The sequence below is a fragment of the Cavia porcellus genome, unplaced genomic scaffold (assembly GCF_034190915.1).
Source record: "Cavia porcellus strain 051 isolate PalLab524CR breed Dunkin Hartley unplaced genomic scaffold, mCavPor4.1 scaffold_23, whole genome shotgun sequence".
In the NCBI taxonomy this organism is placed as follows: Eukaryota; Metazoa; Chordata; class Mammalia; order Rodentia; family Caviidae; genus Cavia; species Cavia porcellus.
The window spans coordinates 36,433,632-36,452,556 of NW_026947506.1; the positions used below are offsets into that span (position 1 = coordinate 36,433,632).

The following is an 18,925-nucleotide window of genomic DNA, read 5'->3' on the forward strand; positions in this document are numbered from 1 at the left end:
TTCAGGGCCAGCCTGGGCCACATAATGAATTCAATGGTACATAACAGATTCTCTGTCTCAAACAAAAAAATAAAAAAATTTATAGCTTTACATTTATTTAAAAACATACAATGTCAAAACTATGGATAAAAATTGTTAAAAAAATTAATGTACTGCAACCAAAACGTTTTCCTTAAGTCAACATAAATTATTCTTTTTTTTTTTGTCTTTTTCCTTTTTATCGGTACCAGGGATCAAACTTGCGACTGCCTGCTTGCAAGGCAGGCGCTTATACCGCTGAGCTAAATCCCCAGCCCCAAATTATTCCTCTTTAGAGAATAAAACCAATCCATCATAATGAACAACTGTCTTAACTGTTTAAATTTTGCCAATTTACTAACTCAACGCACAGTGAGATGTGTGTGTGTGTGTGTGTGTGTGTGTATAGTATTTAGAGATTGCAGCCAGCATGCTCTATCACTAGCTCTGTCCTCTGCTCTTCTTCAAAGATTTTCTTTGAGACAGCACTTCACTCAGTTGCCTATGCCTATGTGGCCTTCAACTTGTGATTCTCCTGCCTCTGCCTCCTAAGTAGCTGGGATGACAGGTGTGCACACCATGCTCAGCATAACACTGCTTTCACGAAAGCCCAAATGGACAAATCCTGGTAGAATAAAGATGAAGCGCAAAGATGTCTCTGAGATACAGTCATGGCAGCGGTAGGTGCCCTACTCCTACACAGCAGGCTGGGAGAGAGCTGCTGCCAAGCACAGGCCCCGAGGGCCCCTCACTGCTCGGGCTTCGCCACTGTGTCTCTTAGTCTTTCTGCCATGCTCAAGTTCTGAGTTTTTGTTTGTAAAAAACAAATCTGTCTCCACTTATATTTCTCTAGAGATCGTCTGAATGCTACGAATGTTATAAATAAAATATGAAACACTTACCCGATGGAAGAATTTCTCTAACCTTTCTTTCAGGAGCTTGACACCTCCATCTTCCATGGCTTTCAGAAATGTCCCATTAAAAAGCTAACAGTGCAAAACATTGAGGGCGAAAATAAATGTCCAGATCCCTCTACTTCTTAGTATAACAAGCTTTTCCTTTTAGCCCTTCAGAAGTGATGGCCCATGTGAGTTGCAAACTCTTCTTGTGTATTAGGGTATCACCTGAACCTTAACTGCAGCAATTAATTAATTAGTTAATTCTGGTTCTTAACCACTCCTTCTTTTCAAATAGTTTTCTATGTTTACATGAGAAAGCTTAAGCCATAAAACAAATTACACAAACAATCACACTGGTAAGTGATGCTGTCATTTTTATGAACCACCTAGTTGTTTTCAACATATTTGTTTATGATGGAATCTTGCTACGTTGCTCAGGCTGGTCTTAAATTTCTGAGCTCAAGCAATCCTCTCGCCTCATCCTCCCAAAAAGGTAGGACTACAAGGTTATGTCACTGCACTCAGCTAGACAGTTTTTAAAAATGTCAATTCAATTCCTAGTACCACAAAAAAAAAAAAAAAAAAAAAAAAAAATCCCAACCGCCCCCAAACCCCAGTGAACTAATAACTAAGTTTCACTTAACATAAATCACCAAGGATTCATTTATTCACAAACAAGGATATATTCCTAGTGCAAGACTAGGAGAAGGGGGTTCAATACTTATGGAACAAAATGTATGCACACAAACTTCACTAACCGATTCAAAGGCCCCACTGCTTTCTCCCCTAAAACAGATACACAGGAACTTTGCAGTCTAAGAAATATTTGAAAACAATTTTCAGACCTATAAATGGGGAACTGGACAGAAATCAGAAAAAATATCATGCTTACCTTGTACATGCTATAGCACTGCTGCAGCACTGAGCTGTAGACTTTGTCCTGCAGACAATAAGAGCACAGATATCAAGTCAAGAGAAACAACAAAGATTCCCTCCTGTGGACCTCAGAAACATTTGTAAAATGCACCAAGTTAAATCCGGCCAAGTCATCGAATACATTCAATAATGTATTTTTTCTAAAAATATAATGAATAATGACACATTACCAACAGCTCCTCCTCTTGGTATTCAACAATTGGTTTTCCATCTTTACTTTGCTTTTCAATTATAGGATTCCGAACTACCTACAAAGTTGAATAAACTGAAATTATACAATGAAGTGATTATATATGTCTTTAATTTTGCCTTAATTTTAAGACGCCTGGGGCTGGAGCTGTAGTTCAGTGGTAGAATGCTTGCCCATCTATGTGAAATCAATCTTCAAATCTCATTAAAAAATAAAATTAAATTTTAAAGTATAACTTCTTAAAACAGCCAATAACAAATATACCAAACAGGAATTCAATTTTAAAACAGCAATCAATTCTACTGTAATTTGACTTTCATGCAACAGCCAGGAGACTTTCCTGAATTTCTAACAGAAAATACCACCTGTATGGTACGCAAACTATGCAACTACAGAAAGATATACTGTGGGGGCTGGGGATTTAGCTCAGCAGCGTAAGTGCCTTCCTTGCAAGCAGGCAGTCGTGAGTTCGATCCTCGGTACCAATAAAAAAGAAAAAGACAAAAAAAAAAAAAAAAAAAGAAAGAAATAAAGATATACTGTGTATGTAAATACCATGACCATCCAGAAATTCTCTTCTGGTTCATTGAAGAACTGTCTATTCTTCTGTGTATGTAAAGATTTTGCAGGTTTTGATGGACTAAAGGTTCTAAAAGGAGTAAAAGAATATTTTTAGAGCATATCTCCAGCTTAGATCACAAGAATTTAACGACCTCTACAAAAGCTCATTTAAAGGCATTACCTTGTAAACTGTACAATAGCTTCGCATAGGCCAACATTCCTAATTTTTTCATTCTTTTCTACTTCATTTGGATGATAAAACAAAATTTTATTTTCCTCCTGAAGTGTGAAGAAACCAAGCACAATATTAATGTAAACATTACTTCACTTTAGTTGTTGAAAATGCTAAGTTTAACACTGACCTCTCCAGCTATAAATGCTAACATCAAAACTCTAAAAATCCTTTTTGCAAAAACAGGAATTATCTTCTCATCATTGGGTAAAAACTGCCCACCAGTCTGAAAGGCAACTGTGACATTCACTAAGGCACAGTTCCCATTTCCTCCGAAGTAGTACTAGATAATTTTAATGAAAACCTCTGATTTCTTTCTGTTCACTGATTTGCACTAAACCAGTACTTATTAAGAAATAAGCATGTGACTACACACATAGGAATACCACTCTCTGAAAAAGTAAATCTAGCTGGTAATCAGATATGGTACACATCTATAATCCCATTACTCCAGAAAGATGAAGCAGGATTTCAATTTTGAGCCCAGCATGGGAAATTCTTTAAGCTCCTGTCTCAAAATTAAAAACTAAAAAGGGCTGGGGATGTAGCCCTGTGCAAGGGCTCTAGGTTCAACCCCAGTACCACAAAAATACATTTTTTTAAATTTAAAAATTCAGCTATTTCATGAGCATTTAGACAGCCTTTAATACGATTGTGATTTGCTGGTAAAACACAGCTCCACACATCTTTGGAGATGTCACCACGCTCACTTCAGAACAATTCCTGTAATTTATTACTAATTCGGGGAGAAAAAAACCCTCCATTTACCCTCCACGTTTGCACTATTTTGGGACCACAATTCAACATTCTGGTTCCGTACTTCTAAATCAGACTTCCAGTAACAAAGACAAGTTCAGAAAACGAAAGAACATTTTTTTCCCGGTACCAAGCACTGAACCCTGGACCTTCGAACTGAGCTATATTCCCATTATCTTTAAAAAAAAAAATTGTTTGATCATTTTTTTGTGCCTAAATCTCGTAATAACCTGAACTACTTTAAGATAACGATATGCAACATACTAGTGTTAATTTCCTACTTTTCAAAAAAAAGTTCTGTATCGTTTTTATTCTTTTTTTTGTTTTGCTTTTAAGATAAAAAAATTTTTTTAAGTCTTAATTTTGAGACGTGGTCTCATTAAACAACCCAGACCGGACTAAAATTAGCAAACCTGCCTTTAATCCTAGAGTTTTGGGATTAAAACAAGTGCGCCACCACGCCCGGCAGAGTTCAATTTAAATTCCCCAGAACTGCGGCAAAGCTAGAGGAGAGGCGACCCGCGCGGAGCGATTCACCTGCCGCACCTTTACTACGTAGAAGGGCACCGATCCGGAAACTGAAACGCGCCGCCTGCATCATCCGGTCTCTGCCGTACCCCGCCCCCCGGCCCGGCACACACCTGGCACGCTGCAGGAACGATCAATGCCACTCGAGGTGGGCACAAGAATAAGGGCCACGACCCGGGCGCACCCCACGGCTCCCAGGGACCCACGCCCGCCGGGCGCCCCAATCCCTCCTTGGCTGTCACCTTATGCCTAAGCGCAGCCCCTTCCCTGTACCTCTCCCTCGCGTGGCCCAAAGCGTGGGTTGTAGATGAAAAAGCTCAGCAGCGCCGGTGGGAACTGCTTTTCCTGGGATGTCCAAGACCCGGTGCCTGCCCCGGCCGCCGCTGTCGCCATCCCGGCCCGGCCCCCTACTAGGGAGCCTCCCTCGGCCCGCCCAGAGACAGCGGCTGTGAGCAGACTGCACTTCCGCCTCGCTTGCTGTGTGCCGGAAGTGATTGCAGCTAGCCCGGAAGGAGAACCCTCAGCGCGGAGTCTCCTTTTGAGATGTCCGAGTGGGCCTGGATCCTCTCTGAGTCGTGGGCTGAGCTTTTTATTAACAGTACAGTAGAGTTTAGGTGTAGGCGAAATTTATTGTTGGCTCCAAGATTTCTGTCATCGCTTAAAGCTAAGGCTACGCGTTTCCAAAAAAAAAAGCAACAGGGACAGCTTTTTTTGTTGTTTGGTTTTGGGGTTTTTTTTTGAGCTGAGAATGTAAATGTGCAAAGGCCTGGCTTGTAAATGAACCCTCTTAGGGGTGTATGTGCTTGCAGCATGGCACTGAAACCATCACATCACCTCTACAGAGTCCTTACTAGACTTTAGGAGCCCCCTTGATCAACCACCGCTTTCTCTAGCTGTGTGTTCAGCAGAGGTGGAATCATACATGGTCTTCACCCCATGATGCCCACTCTCAGACCCTGAAACCCCTGGGATTACCTTAGCCTTTGAGTCGTGTGGATTGTGACATAGTTGGAAGGGTTTGTTATGTTCCATATTTGGAACTCAAGCCCTTACAGCAGACCAACTTCCATAAGACGTTGGTTTAGGTTGCCTGGTGTCAATGCATGAAATTTAGACCACTTCCCTCATCCAACCTCATAGACCAGGTTTAAGGAAGAAATGCATTGAAATTTGGACTGAGGCAGATCTGGGTACATATTTTAACTCTGCCACTCAATACATGTGAGACCATAGATCAATCACACAACCTCTCTCCTGTTGCTCTTATTTGTAAAATGATTAATAGTTAATTCATACGTCATGGAAATTGAACTTTAATAATTAAATGGGAATATGAATGTATATCAGGGGTCCATCATATAATCATTATTCAACAAATTATTTCTACCTGTCCTTGTGCTTGACTTTACCAACTACTATACTTTAAGTACATGAAATCCTGCCATTAGAAGTACATGTTTTGGCAATAATCTTGAGTTCTTAAATTCTTGGCCTTAAGTTCTGGCCTTTTTGTTTACCATTTGTCTAATCATTTAACCTTCTAAAATCTCAGTTTCCTCCCCCATGAAGTGAGATTAATGCTTGCTTCACAGTATTGCGAATGTTACATTAGATGATTACAAATAAGAGTTCTTTGTAAAGAGTATTTTGTACACATATGTGGTTAACATAGTCTTAGTCAATGATTTTGTAACAATTAACCTAGAAGCTAGACCTGCAGATGTCCAAATGGCAACTAAAAGTAGGATGAAGCTTGGCCTCTCTGCCTTCATTTTGCCTCCTTTTTTGCCTTAAAAATTGGGCTCAGATCCCTGTTCAACTGTATATAGGGATATTAATCATTTGAGGAGTATCAGTAATATGAGGTTTTAAATTTCCCCAGCCTACCCCATCCCCCTTGAAGACTGACAACACCAAGACAAGAGGTAATAATTTTCAGAATTTTCAAGGACACCTAAAATTTCCAGCTTTTACTCCAGAGCCTCACAGACCACCCTGTGGTGAGATCATATGCCTAAGTGGGAGTAGTTTCTCCATACAAAATGGGAATCAAGTTTGCTCCATCTAAGTAAGAACAGTCTTGTCAAAGGAAATGAATCACTCCTCAAAACATTAGGATTTCTCCTAAGCTATGAAACCAGGAATGAGACAGTGCTCAAACAGACCCAAGCCCCCCCGCAACTAGTCCCCTTTCTTTTGTTAATGGGCCAGTATAATACTCTTCTTCAGTTTCTCAAGCTAAAGTCTCTTCTATTTTCTCTTACTTTCCTTTGCTAAGGGGCCAGCTTGATTTTTGTCAGCAACTCAGGCTAATGTCCCTTAACCATTCTGTCTTACTTGTCAATTAAAGGTTTTTCCTGCAAATTCATAGTAATTGCTTCAGTTTTCATTTCTGTTATCATTGAAGCATGGACCTGTGTGGTCTGGTGACATTTTCTGTTTCCTTATGCACTTTGCCTTAATCCATACAATTAGTGACAATAATTATCACAAGCAAGAGATGGTACCAAACACCCCAGAAACAAAATATTTTTAAGTTTCCAGAGCAAAGAATCTTAGACATTGATGCATCCTCCTGTCCTAGCACAGGCCTAGGGTGTACACAGGTGCAAGAGACTGCTAGTGATGATAGATCCAACATGACCTCGATTCCCAGTCTCTCAAACCAGTGTACAATGAAGGCTTAAATAAAATGAGACAAGTGGTATGATTTTAGGGCTCCAGGAGGATCAAACCCTTTAGCTGAGTTCAAGACTGAGGGCTAAGACAAAGACTTCTCTGGACTGCCCATTTTTATTAGGTCCAAAACAAGGGGCAGGGAAACTGAGGGAAGCACAGGCAATGAGCAATGAGAAAACCTTGGGAGTCACTTCAAGGATGTCTCCAAGTAATGGATCATGTCAGTTTAGGAGAACTGTCTTATCATGAAGACATGTAGGAGTGAGACTGTAGGGAGTAATTTCTGCAGCTGTAGTCTCTATTTAATTGATGTCTGAGCCAAGCATCTGCAGATGTGGCCTTATCTTGCCTTTTGAGGTATCTCTGGCCTCAAAGGCCGCCATAGGCCTCAGCAGGACCAGTGATTCATAGAGGTTGACTTACTATGAATCAGCTCCTGTCCCCAGGCAAGGGGCGGAGGTCTAGGACAGACTCACAGATAAACATAGAAAGCCAAGTAGTTAATTTTAAATCCTGCTCAGAGCCGCTTTGTAGTGGTCTCCAACACCCACACAGGTTTGGAGAGCTCAGCATAGAGAGCATGTGTGTCTTGCTTCCCTGTGGAGCTGGGGAAGGTGGCCAGTTTCATGGAGTTTCCCTCCATGTAACAATGAGTCTACAAAAATAGAATAGCTGTGGTCACAGGAGCATAGTCAATAAAGACCCTAGTTGGTGCAGGAAACAGCCAAATATTATTCTTGGGCACAGCAACAATTCAGAGAAATTCAGAGCTAACAGATTTTATGGTCAAAATGAGGAAGAAGTTCTATAGTCTGTGGCCACTCAAGACCACAAGACTAAGAATGAGAATGACTCACTCTGCAATCAGTGCATGAACGTAGCAGACTACTCCTTTTTCCCATCCTGAGCTCTGCTATGTCAGCACCCACCACTCACAAGAGGGAGAAGAGGCCAGATGGCCTGACATAATCCCGAACTGTGATTCTGATATCCAGCACAGGAGGAATTCAAATGAAGTTTGGTTGTAGGACTCCTAACTATTTCCCACAAAGAATTTGTGAACTCAAAGTTTCAAGGGGGATAAGATGTGGGAAAGACACATTTGCAAGTAGAAGATCACAGCAGTTCCAGAATGGGTGATTCTGGGACAAGATGCCGTATATTGTATATCTCATCCCTCAAAAGAAAAGCTTCTCCAAAGCAGGACTATATTGGCATCATCTCCTTGCCATTGTCTAACACGGTACCTGCCTCAGAGCACACAGTGACTTTGTATTGAATGAGTGAATGGTGACAGGTTATGGAGGCAGGGAGCAGGGAGGGTGGAGAAGCAAGCCTTGGAGGTGGACTTTCCTCATCCAGAGTTCTGGCTCTGCCCATGGTGCTGACGGGATGCTGGCCACAGGGTGGCCTGTGAATTCTCTTCCTGTGAGTTCTCCTCTCAGGCTGTACTGAGCTCCAAGAAGAAGCTGCTGGGTAAAGATTTGTGCACCATACATACCTCTCAGACCGCCTACATAAAGGACCACTTCATCTCACTTTATTGGCAGGAATAAACCAGAGATCAATCTTTTCTCTGTTAATTTAGAAATCAGAACCCAGAAACCATGTGTCATTCAGAGATGACTCCATCATGAGGCAAACGACTCTTAAAATTGTCCTTAGTCTATATCTCTTAATGTGATCATCTGGAAAGATCTTACACACATGTGATTCCTTTGATTGAAAAATTTAAAAATAGGTCAGGTGTGACCCATCCATCAATCGATCGGGCTAGGGATGTAACTCAGTGCAGAGGTCCTGGTTCAATCCCCAGTAGATCAGGAGGGAGGGAGGAGAGAGGAGGAAAGGTTAGATAGACAGAACGGGTTCTGCTTCACCCTCTGATCTCTGGCAACAGATCTTCAACCCACCCTGACAGATTCACAGGAGGTGCCAAGATTGGATAAAACAAGACACGCAGATGTTGATGTTGCCTGGCTTCTTCTCTGCTTGAAATTCTTTCTGACTTAAAAACAATTTAAGGTGAGTATCCATTTATACTCATTATTAACCCCTAGGAGAACAATGTCAAAATCAATCCCCACCACCACCACTACCACCACCAAAAAAAGTCACCTTTTTTTTTTATTTAAAGAGAAAAACAAAACTAAACGAAGCAAGACAGTAAAAAGCTAGAAGTAATACAGAATTTCAAGAGAAAAAAATATACATTAAGAGTTCACTAGTTAATATATCACACGTTGTCATCTTACAAACAGCTGTCCAGATTACAAAATTAAAGCATACAAAGTGGAGATTAATACAGTGAGATTGCAGTCAGTTCTGTTCAATGATCCAAGAAAAACTCAGCAATATGGTTCTCTATCCTACACATTTAAATAAACTTGCAGTTATATCCTTTAGATCAAAAAGTCACCTTTTGAAACCACCAAAACATTATGTAAATGTATAGTCTTTCCAGTGAATAAATTAACAGGCAAGGTGGAAACTATCCTGGTGATTCCAATTTCATCTGTCTTCTTAAGTGTTTGCAAAGTGATACCGTAGCTTAACATTAGCAGAGGAGATAGAAGATCGGTTTTTGCTTGAAATTAGATACCTGAGTACTCATTACCCAAGATTAAACTGTAGTGCTTACATCGAATTAACTATGTATCTTGTAAACCTGAATAGACACATACTTGCCATGCCAGGTACAGTTTGTTTTTGAGCTGGAAATACTTATTTCGAAAACTTACTTGTTTTAAAAATCTTATAAACTTTCTTTTTTCTTTTATTTTCTTTCTTTCTTTCTTTCTCTTTTTTTTTTTTTTTTGAGACAATGTCTCCCTATGCACTTTAGGCTAGCCTTGAATTCATTTGAAGCTCAGGCTAGCCTCGAATTTGCAGCAATCCTCCTGCCTCAGTTTCCCAAGTGCTGGGAATACAGGCATCCACCACCATGCCTAGCTAGACAGATATTTCATAATGTGCAGACGGTGAAAGAAAATACTAGGTCATGTTTGAGGTGTTATAACCCATTTACTCTCAACAATTATGGGCATTTACAAAGCTAGCTTCGAAGTCTATTAAATTATGAACTACTCTACTATGCTATAAACTAAAAGCATGAAAGAACAAGAATCAACATTAAAGCTAGAGTTAAAAGTAATAATAAAGCCAGAATTGGAGCCATATTTTATAAACAGTTAGGAAAAAATTATTTTTCAGCTCTATAACCAATGTTGCAGTTTAGGCTTTCATTTTAAAGTCAAAATATTCATTTTATTATTGAAAACTGTTTTTCAGTACCAGGGATTGCACCCAGGGATTTCATATAGTGAGCTACAGCCCTAGTCCCTTTTTCCTTTTCCTTTTGAGACAGGATCTCACTAAATTTCTCAAACTTGCAATTCTCCCAGAGTACTGGGATTACAGATGTGTGCCTGGCCACGAGACTGTGTCTTGTGTGCTAAGTCTGTGGTCATCTGCAAGTCAGGTAAACATATGGAAGGCAAGTATACAAGTAGGGCTTTTTACATGCTTGTTAAGCCTTTTCCTGGATTGTTAGAACTTCCTTTGGAGAGTTTCCAGTTTTGATTTGATTCTGGATATGTTATATTTAAAAAGTCTTTCTAGAATGCAAAATACAAATGATTAAAAAATAAGCAAGATTTCAGAAACAGAACACTATATAAGGCTTTCATTAAATTACAGTCTGAGATGTGTAAGCTTCTTGGAATCAGAATTTATTGCTCCTTTGGCGTAGTGACTATAATTGGGTAAATTCTACATCTTTGCTCTTAATTTGCTTTAGTCATTGTACTTCGCTTTTTAAAAAGGCTCCAATCTTAGCTCATTGTTCTGTGATCCTCCCTGTTAGATGGAGCCATTGTTGATGTTTCACTATATATCGTTTTATTATTTTTTATGAGATACATGCTGATCGTGACCTGTTTTGTTTTGTTTAAGACAGGGTCTCACTAAATAGTTCAGGTTGGCCTTGAACTCATTAAGTAGACCCAGTGAGCTCAAATTTGTGGCGGTCCTCCTGCCTCAGCCTGCTGAGAGCTGGCATTACAGGCATGGGCTACCACACTTGGTAAATATGACCCATTAAAATTTTTTTTAACTTTTTTGAGACGGGGTCTCACTTTATAGTTCAAGCTGGCCCTGAACTCACTATGTAGTCCTGCTGACCTCAGACTCGTAGTGATCCTCTTGCCTCAGCCTCCCGAGTCTGGGATTACAGGCATGTACCATCACACTGGGCTGTGATTCATTTTAAAACAAATTATTTTGTACCAATCTATGTAGTAACTGAACTCAGGTAATATTTTTAAATTTGTTTTTAAATGGCTGTGGTGGCATACATCTGTCATCCCAGCACTATGCGAGGCTGAATCAGGGGGAATCCCAAGTACAAGCCTCCCTACCTCTTTTTCCAGAAAAAAACAGGAAGGACTGGGGTTGCTCAGTGTGAAGGCTTTGGGTTCAGTTTCCACTACCACAAACAAAAAAGGGGAAAAAATCTGCTGGGGAGGAATCACAAAATGAAATGAAAATAAAGGACCAAAACCCTAGCATACAGTACCATGTAAAAATGTGACTGTTCTAAGAACTAAGGCCCCTGGGGGAAGTGCATGGAAGAGGAAGGTCCTCCTCTTTTCTGTGTTTTGAAGGATTCACAAGTCCATCCGCGAGACATTTCCATGTACCCAGGGAAGCTGGCAGGGGAGGGGAATTAGCCAGCTTCCTGCCAGAAATCGGCACAAGGGTGGAGACGACTGTGTGGGGAACAGGAGGCAGGGACAGGCACAAGAGAGACTGCCAAGAAATTAGGTCCATTCTTTGGCTTTCCCCAAGAGAGTTTCATTTTAAAGCTGAATTTCCCAATTTTGACTCATTTGAAAACTACCTTTATGGGTTTTGTTGATCCAAATAGTACCATGTATAATATCACTTCATAGTCTTCAAACTGATACGTGTTCAAAAACCTGAGCTGGCACATGTGATCCTCCTGCCTCATCCTCCCAGAATGCTGGGGTCGCAGACATGGGACACCAGCCCGGCTGAGATCTCTTTATGTGACCCCTACTTTGAAAAATGCTTTAACTACGACCTTCCAAGAAACAAAGGTTCAAATCTCACTAGCTATTTAGCCTTTGGGAAGCAGTCTTGGAGATCCTCAATGCAGTGAGGTTAGCTTTGGGTTAAGGTGAGAGGTTTTACACAGACATGCAGGAGAATGCCTCAGTGACTCCTAAGAGTCCTCAGCTCTCAGGGTCAGCGAGAGAACAGCTCGGCCGGCCACCTGAAAACTAGCCTAATGACAATTTCCTGGCTGGGGCCACCCAACTTTCACGACAACCCTGTAACAGGACCCTTGGGCTGGCCTGCAGGTAAGGCAAAGCTCGGTGTCACCCGTTCCAGAGGTGTTGCCTAAGAGCCAGGAAAATGGTGGCAGAAGGTTGGGTGAGGACAGGGGTCAAGAGCCTGTTTTTCTAAGAAGGTGGGGAGGAGGACGGAGGGAGAGAGGGAAGGGAGACAGAGAGAAGGGAGGGACAGAAAGATGCACTTGACAGTGGGTCTGTTTGCGCTGAGCCGGCCTAACCTAACCCGAGGCCTGGCTCTGAAGCCTTCTCCAGCTTCTGCCCTTTGGTCTTGTCCTGTGACTTAGATCTGTCTTGTGGCAATGGAGCCCCTGTGGCAGAAAGAGTGAGTTTATGCTGGCTGAAAATCTCTTCCTACTAATTTCAGAGTCAGATGAATCTCTAAGAAAAAATTCTAGCTTGATAATGCCATTTGTTTATGACACTCCTATTTTTAAACCCGATTTCCTGCCTCTTCGCATACAATGTCAGTGTGGCTTGCCCAGTGTTTGAGGTGACCTGAGATCTTTGGAAGGCTCTTTGATTCCTACTCACTTAATTAAGTACCCCCTCCCCTTTTTTTTTGCAATACTGGGACTGAATCCAGTGCCTTCACACTGAGCTACATTCCCACCCTTTTAAAGAATGTTTTATTTTGAGACATGCTCTTGCTAAATCACTAAGTTACCCAGATTGTCTTGAACTTGTGATACTCCTGCCTCAGCCTCCCAAAGTGCTGAGGTTATATGTAGGTGCCGCCACACCCAAGTGGGTTTCTCAACCTTGCCAGGGGGAAAAAATAAAACACACCCACACATCAGCCAATGACAAGAAGATGTCTTTATTGGGTGATTTTTAAAGGCATTGCCTGTAGGGGACCTTACAGGAGTCATCAGGGCAAACCCATCACCAAAAAAAGCCTTGGAGTGTGTCTTATTTCCTCACTTGAGAAATGAGCAAATCTCAGAAGCATTTTGGGGGGAATTAGTGAATTAGTTTGTGGTAGGATGTGGGGTTTCCCATTCCCAAGACTTTGGAGGCCTTCCAGCTGAGTGTCCCTTTCTCTCTGTTCTCCACTGACTGGGGTTTTAAGAATGCACCATTTCCTGGAATTCTAAAACAGAAGAGGTGAGCATAGGGTCAGTGAGGGTGGTACCTCACAGAGGCATTGTCACCATAAGAGCTCTGAAGAGGGAAGGGAATGATAAAGCACATTCTCATACAACAAGCATGGTCTCCTTGGAGGACACAAAAGGAAGAAAACTGGGCAGGATATCTCGATAGCATCCTGTCTCTCTGCAAAATTTTCCTTACCAAATACCTTCATCTTTAGAACTCACTATCCCCCAATCAATTTCTGGATAATTGTGTTGCAATCTGTGAATGTTTACTTTTTAGCCTGGCCAATTGAAGACAAAAAGGAGAGGTCTTCTTTCTCTAGTCTGTGGCAGTATATTGCATTTTTAAGAAATAAGAAGGTGGATCTTTGAACCAACTTTTCTCTAGTGCAATCTAAACTTACCCCTGGAAATTTATAGTGCTAAAAGAAAGGTGGTGGTAACAATAAGATGTTAGTGCTGCAGCTCGAAAATTAAAAACTGGGATTTACTTTATGTTTGTTATTATTTTTTTCTTTGTTGCAGTGTTGAGGATTGAACCCAGGGCCTTACACATGCTAGGCAAGTGCTCTACCACCGAGCTGTATCTCCAGCCTATTGTACTTGTTGGTAAGCTTGGTCTTTTTGGAAGTCTTTCATGGTTATGTATAAATAAATCAATCCTCTCATGCCTAAACTATTTTTCTGAGCTATCCATAGACACTGCATTAACCCCTGTTGTAGTAAGCTATAGTGATGTATTTTGAAGGATCTAAGGTAACACTTTCAGATTTCAAATTAGTGTCACCAACAGGACCACCCTAGGTTCTCCTGAATTGGCACAAAGTCCTTGAAAAGCATATCAGCAACATGGCAAAATACAGTGATAATAATTACACTGGTGATAACATTTCAATCTAGGGCTTTGCACATGGAAGGGTCCATAAGTGCTGTCTTCTTTTTTTAAAAAATATGATCCTTTTGGTGGGCTAATGACTAATAAAATGTATATACTTTGTTTAAACCCTTGAAAGCTGAGAGGTTTTGCATGCAAGGCAATAAACCCTTTGATGTGAGACACACTGGAGAATGCCAGCCAGTCCCTTCGTGGGGGCCTCACATAAAGCCTTCACATTACTTTCAAGGTATATCAGAGTATCTTGCAGGTAACTGGCCAGGTAATTAGCTGGTGTCCTCATCAGGTGAAGGATTTCTTCTAGTTCATAGACAATGACCAGAGGACGAGCTGCTATTGAATACCCTGGGCATCATGCCAGATTTTTGCTGCTGTTTTTAGCAGTGCTAAAAATGGAGCCCAGGGCTTTATGTATGCTGAGCATATGCTATGCAATGAGCTATCGCCCAGCAGTGTCAGAATTTTTATTCTCAAAGTTGGCATCCTCACTTTCGGTACCATTTTACAGATAAGAAGACTGAGGCTCAGCAGGATTGAGAAAGGGAGCTTTAACTATCTGCCTGATACCATGGCCCAAGTCCCCACGCCTGCTCCCTGAGCTATGTGTTCTAAACTGTTAGTTGTGGACATACCATCAGCCCCAATTTTTCCGTCTCCATCATTATCTGCAGCGGCCATCAAAGATTTGGTTTCTGACTCGGTGAGTTCTCTAGCACCACTCTCAAATTTCTGGAGGAAAAACCTACAGGATAATAAAGATGGATGGGGATTTTCTGAAAGACCACTCATCTCTGTGCTTTCCTCCCTCCCTCCCTCGCTTCCTGCTTTCTGTTTAGCCCATCCCCTCTTTCTAGTAGTCATAGTAGTCAGTCAACGCCTTAGCAAGTAATGATTTGCTGTGCTGTAGAAACTAGTGGCAGGTACTTATTTTTAAGTCTTTTTTCCGGTACTGAGGATTGCACTCATAACCTCACACTTGCCGGGCAGGCACTGTGCCACTGAGCTATATCCCTGCTCTTATTTAAGAGTCTTTAAAGCGTTTTGTTAAGTCTCTTTGGCAAAGGAATGTCGTAAGCTAAGGACACTGCACCTAGGTCTTCAGCACCTTGTTTGGCGTTTTGTGTGAGGTTATTTACACATAAATGTGAACAACTCGGCAAAGTCCACACGCTCTGTCCTCTACTTCCACAAGGTGCAGCCAAAGGTTCCCACTGTGTAGAGCAAACTGGGCCCCTGCAATCCCAGAGGCCTAGCAATGTCGGGGTGCTGGGGACAAAGCTTACTTAAGCTCTTCTTCATCCAGGTATCCACTCTGGTCATTGTCTATGAACCGGAAAACGTCTTTCACCTGACTGGCTGACATCTTGGAGAGGCCTGATGTCTGGAAGAATTTTTGGGGCTCAAAAGTGTCTGGATCTGAAGAACAGAGAATGGACTGGTTATTTTGATACTCCTTGAAGCACATGCTATGTTTGGGCCATGGTGCTGAAGACAAAGATTATTAAATTGGCTTTCATAGCATCCTTGAACTACGGGAGTGTGTGGCTGGCCCAAGACCTTGAGATGGTCAAGGTAGGCGACTGTGGTGTCATCTGCTATTCTCGCTCCCCCAGCTGCCCTCTCCATTTAATTCTGCCCAGTTTTCCTCTCTCCTCTGTCTCTCTCCCCTCCCCAACAGGCTGTGCATCTGAATCCTGGCCTAAATGGTGGAGGAAATGCAATCATTGGATTCAAACAGGCTTAATTTACTCTATCCCCACTTCTCCTAAGTTTTTTTCACCTTACAGTAATGTGGTCACCTGCTCAGTCCCATATTTTCATCACTATCGGTATTTAATTCCAAGCAATTTCATCCTCTGATTCTGTGATCACTCAGCAAAGTGCACATGCTCATTTCCATTGCTTCCCTGGAGGTGGGAATATGGGAGACACCCACAGCTGGCCCCCAGCCCTTTACCTTGGCATTCCTGCAGGGCAGCGGCAATGTCATCAGCACTGAGCACGTCTGTGATGCTCATCTTCACCTAGTCACACAGGAGAATGAGAAACGGCAGACAGGAGCACACACATCCAGGGAGACACACGGCCCGTGTTCACCCACTATGTTACTTATATGCTTTTTTTTCTTCTTTCTTTTCTTTCTTTCTTCCTATCTTCCTTCCTTTCTTCTTTCCTCTTTTCTTCCTGGAGACTGAACCCAGGACCCTGTCCATGCCAGCAAGTACACTATCACTGAGCCACATCCCAGCCCCTGTCTAGAATTTTTTAAATACTATAGACTCTTGTGTATGCAGTGAGGAAACAGAATATCCAAGCAAAACCCAGACAAGGGAAAAATCCCGGCCTTCTCACTCACTGCTTTCTCCTGAATAGATTCCAAAGATGACATTTTTAAATACCACCCAGAGAAATACTTGATTCAGTTTTCTTATAAAAATCATGTACACATAATCAATCACTTACACAGGCAGCTGCAAAACACTAAAAATAAACCATGTTGTAAACGTAACAGCATCCTGATAGATCAGCAAAGAAATGTTGCAAATTCCATGTGGGAAAAGAGACAGCGTGGGCTACAGCTGAGCCATGTGGAAGCCATGCCCGTCCTGGAGGGTGGGACTCAGATGAAGGGACACGACCAGAGGTGAGAGTCCTCTGGGCATGAAAGCCATAGAAAAAGAGAAATCTGAGGGCAACACGCGCAACCTCACTTGAATGCTTGGAGAAAAGAAGACCTTGGGGTCTGGCAAAGCCCAGATACTTACCCTTTTACGTTTTCCCCCAAGAAGAGTCAGGGGGAAAAACAGTTGAAAGAGTCAAACACAGATGTGCTTTTGCTACCTTCCTGACCTACCTTATATAGGATCGAAAAAGTGATAGTTACAACCTCTTAGATTTCCTTTTCAGGGATCAAGTGGATGTAGATCGGATGTCTTACCTTACTAATTAAACTTTTTTTTTCTATTTATAGCTCAAGGGACCATGGGTGGGAACAGCCAACTTTAAAAAACAAACCTCAACAAACCTTAACTAAGGTTTCAATTCTGCAAACGAGCCCTGCTGGCAAAGAGGGGAGAAGACACTAGAGGCCCGGTGAAGAGGGGGAGGTGGTGGCTGAAAGGAGATCACCACACACAGGGGTGCTCTGTAAACTGGAAGGGTTCCCCAGATGTTAGTGGCCGTCATTGAGGCAGGTCTGTTTTCAGCTGCCGAAACTGTGGGTGTGCAAGGTTGACCTCAATCCAGGATTGAGGAGCTCAGAGTCAGCAGCCTGCAGTGGACACACAGGACTTGTCCAGCAAAGGTGGTGGCTCTGGCCAGGTGACTTCCCTACAAACACCTTGGCTTTGATGTTTCCCAGCTAAATCTGCACACTCAAAGGACAAAAAGGAGACAAGAAGGTAGCTCAGTGATAGTGTGTGCCAGGCTCTGGATTTGATCATCAGCACCAATAAGAAGAGAAAAATGGGAGAAAATCAAACAAACCCTAAACTAATATTTATAGAAAAGCTTTTCATTTTCAGCAAATATATATTGTCTCTCTATGTGGTTGTCACTATGCTAGACTCTTATTTCTTTGTTTCTTCTCCTGTTTTCCTTCCTTCCTTCCTGTACTCAAGCATGGCAAGTGAATGCTCTATTGCTGGGCTACTTCCCCAGATGGGTACTTCTGTTTTATATTATTATTGTAATACACACATACAGAACCATGTGTGGTGGTGCACACTTATAATCTCAGTACTCTAGAGACTGAGGCAAGAAAATTGCAAGATCAAGCCTAGTCTGGGTAACTTAGTGACACAGCAAGATACTATCTCAAAAAAAAAAAAAAAGAAAAGAAAGCCTGGGTTCAACACCACACACACAAAAAAAGAACAAAACTACCCCCCCCAAATCCCACATAACATGTACCATATTAGCCATTTAAGTGTCCATACAGTACAATAGTGTCAGTGATATACTGTTATTGTGTAACAGACCCCTGCAACTTTTTCATTCTGCAGCAGTGAAGCTCTGAACCCCCTGAACCTCTCACTCAGCTCCTATCAACCACCATTCCACTTTCCAAGGGAGCCCGACCACTCTAGGTCCCTCATGTGGCTGGAACCACACAGCGTTTCTCTTTCCACGCTTGGCTTGTTTCATTCAGCATAGTGTTCCTGGGGGTTGTCCCTGCTGTGGCATGTGAGAGAATCTCCTTCTTTTCAAAGGCTGGATTCCAGTTTGTCTATTTTAAGTATACACATAGGTCCCGGAATTCTAGAGAGGGGCCTCGGACTTTCCCTGGATGCTACCAACTCAAAGCGCATTTTCAAGTGCCCCAAAATATATTCCTTACCTCCACCCAGCACTGTATGTGTCTTGGTGCCACCAAAGAGTAGTTTATCACAAAGGTACCTAAAACATCTCACAGACTACCAAACCTCAGGCCTGCACCATATCCAGCTTGCTCACATTTTATTTTCTATTATAAGGTGTGATCAAAATATATGGTGCCTTATTTTAGATTTTAAAAAGAATTTATTACAATAGAAGACACTGCCTTTAAACTCCTTCAAACTATTCCCCCTTACCTCCAACACAATTATCCCATCATTCCCACCACTTTCTGAAGCGGTTCTGGAAATCCTCTTTCCTGAGTGTGTGATAAAAAAAAAATACAGCAAGTGCTGCTGCTGAGCGCCATCCAACAGAAAGGCAGACTCAAAAAACACAACAGTTCATCCATGTTATTATTCACTGGCTCTGGAACTGTGAA

General features: G+C 41.9%; 2 protein-coding genes and 1 long non-coding RNA gene across 5 annotated transcripts in view; 1 reads left to right on the forward strand and 2 right to left on the reverse strand.

The window, feature by feature from the left end:
- Ccz1 (CCZ1 homolog, vacuolar protein trafficking and biogenesis associated) overlaps window positions 1–4,595 on the reverse strand; it is a 30,128-nt gene extending 25,533 nt beyond the window's left edge. The window contains exons 1-6 of one of the 3 annotated variants that reach the window (XM_063234153.1): window positions 4,394–4,595; window positions 2,786–2,883; window positions 2,599–2,692; window positions 2,024–2,101; window positions 1,810–1,857; window positions 921–1,004 (exon numbers count right to left, since the gene is read on the reverse strand). In XM_063234153.1, coding sequence (XP_063090223.1) covers window positions 921–1,004; window positions 1,810–1,857; window positions 2,024–2,101; window positions 2,599–2,692; window positions 2,786–2,883; window positions 4,394–4,513 — 522 coding nt within the window. In that variant the 5' untranslated portion in view covers window positions 4,514–4,595. Of the gene's footprint in view, window positions 1–920; window positions 1,005–1,809; window positions 1,858–2,023; window positions 2,102–2,598; window positions 2,693–2,785; window positions 2,884–4,138; window positions 4,213–4,362 lie in introns of those variants that run through there. The other 2 variants (XM_063234154.1, XM_063234155.1) reach the window with 2 other exon arrangements.
- A 4,129-nt stretch (window positions 4,596–8,724) lies between these two features.
- Window positions 8,725–15,659, forward strand: LOC134472492 (uncharacterized). The gene is made up of 4 exons (XR_010042336.1): window positions 8,725–8,824; window positions 13,797–13,880; window positions 14,675–14,866; window positions 15,470–15,659. It is a non-coding gene; the product is annotated as an uncharacterized LOC134472492 (long non-coding RNA).
- On the reverse strand, window positions 12,974–16,982 carry Ocm (oncomodulin; the record flags this gene model as incomplete). The annotated part of the gene is given in 5 exon segments (NM_001172988.2): window positions 12,974–13,267; window positions 14,799–14,908; window positions 15,450–15,582; window positions 16,124–16,190; window positions 16,932–16,982. Coding segments are annotated over 4 exon segments (330 nt in total). The 3' UTR covers window positions 12,974–13,241.
- Window positions 16,983–18,925: the final 1,943 nt, after the last annotated feature.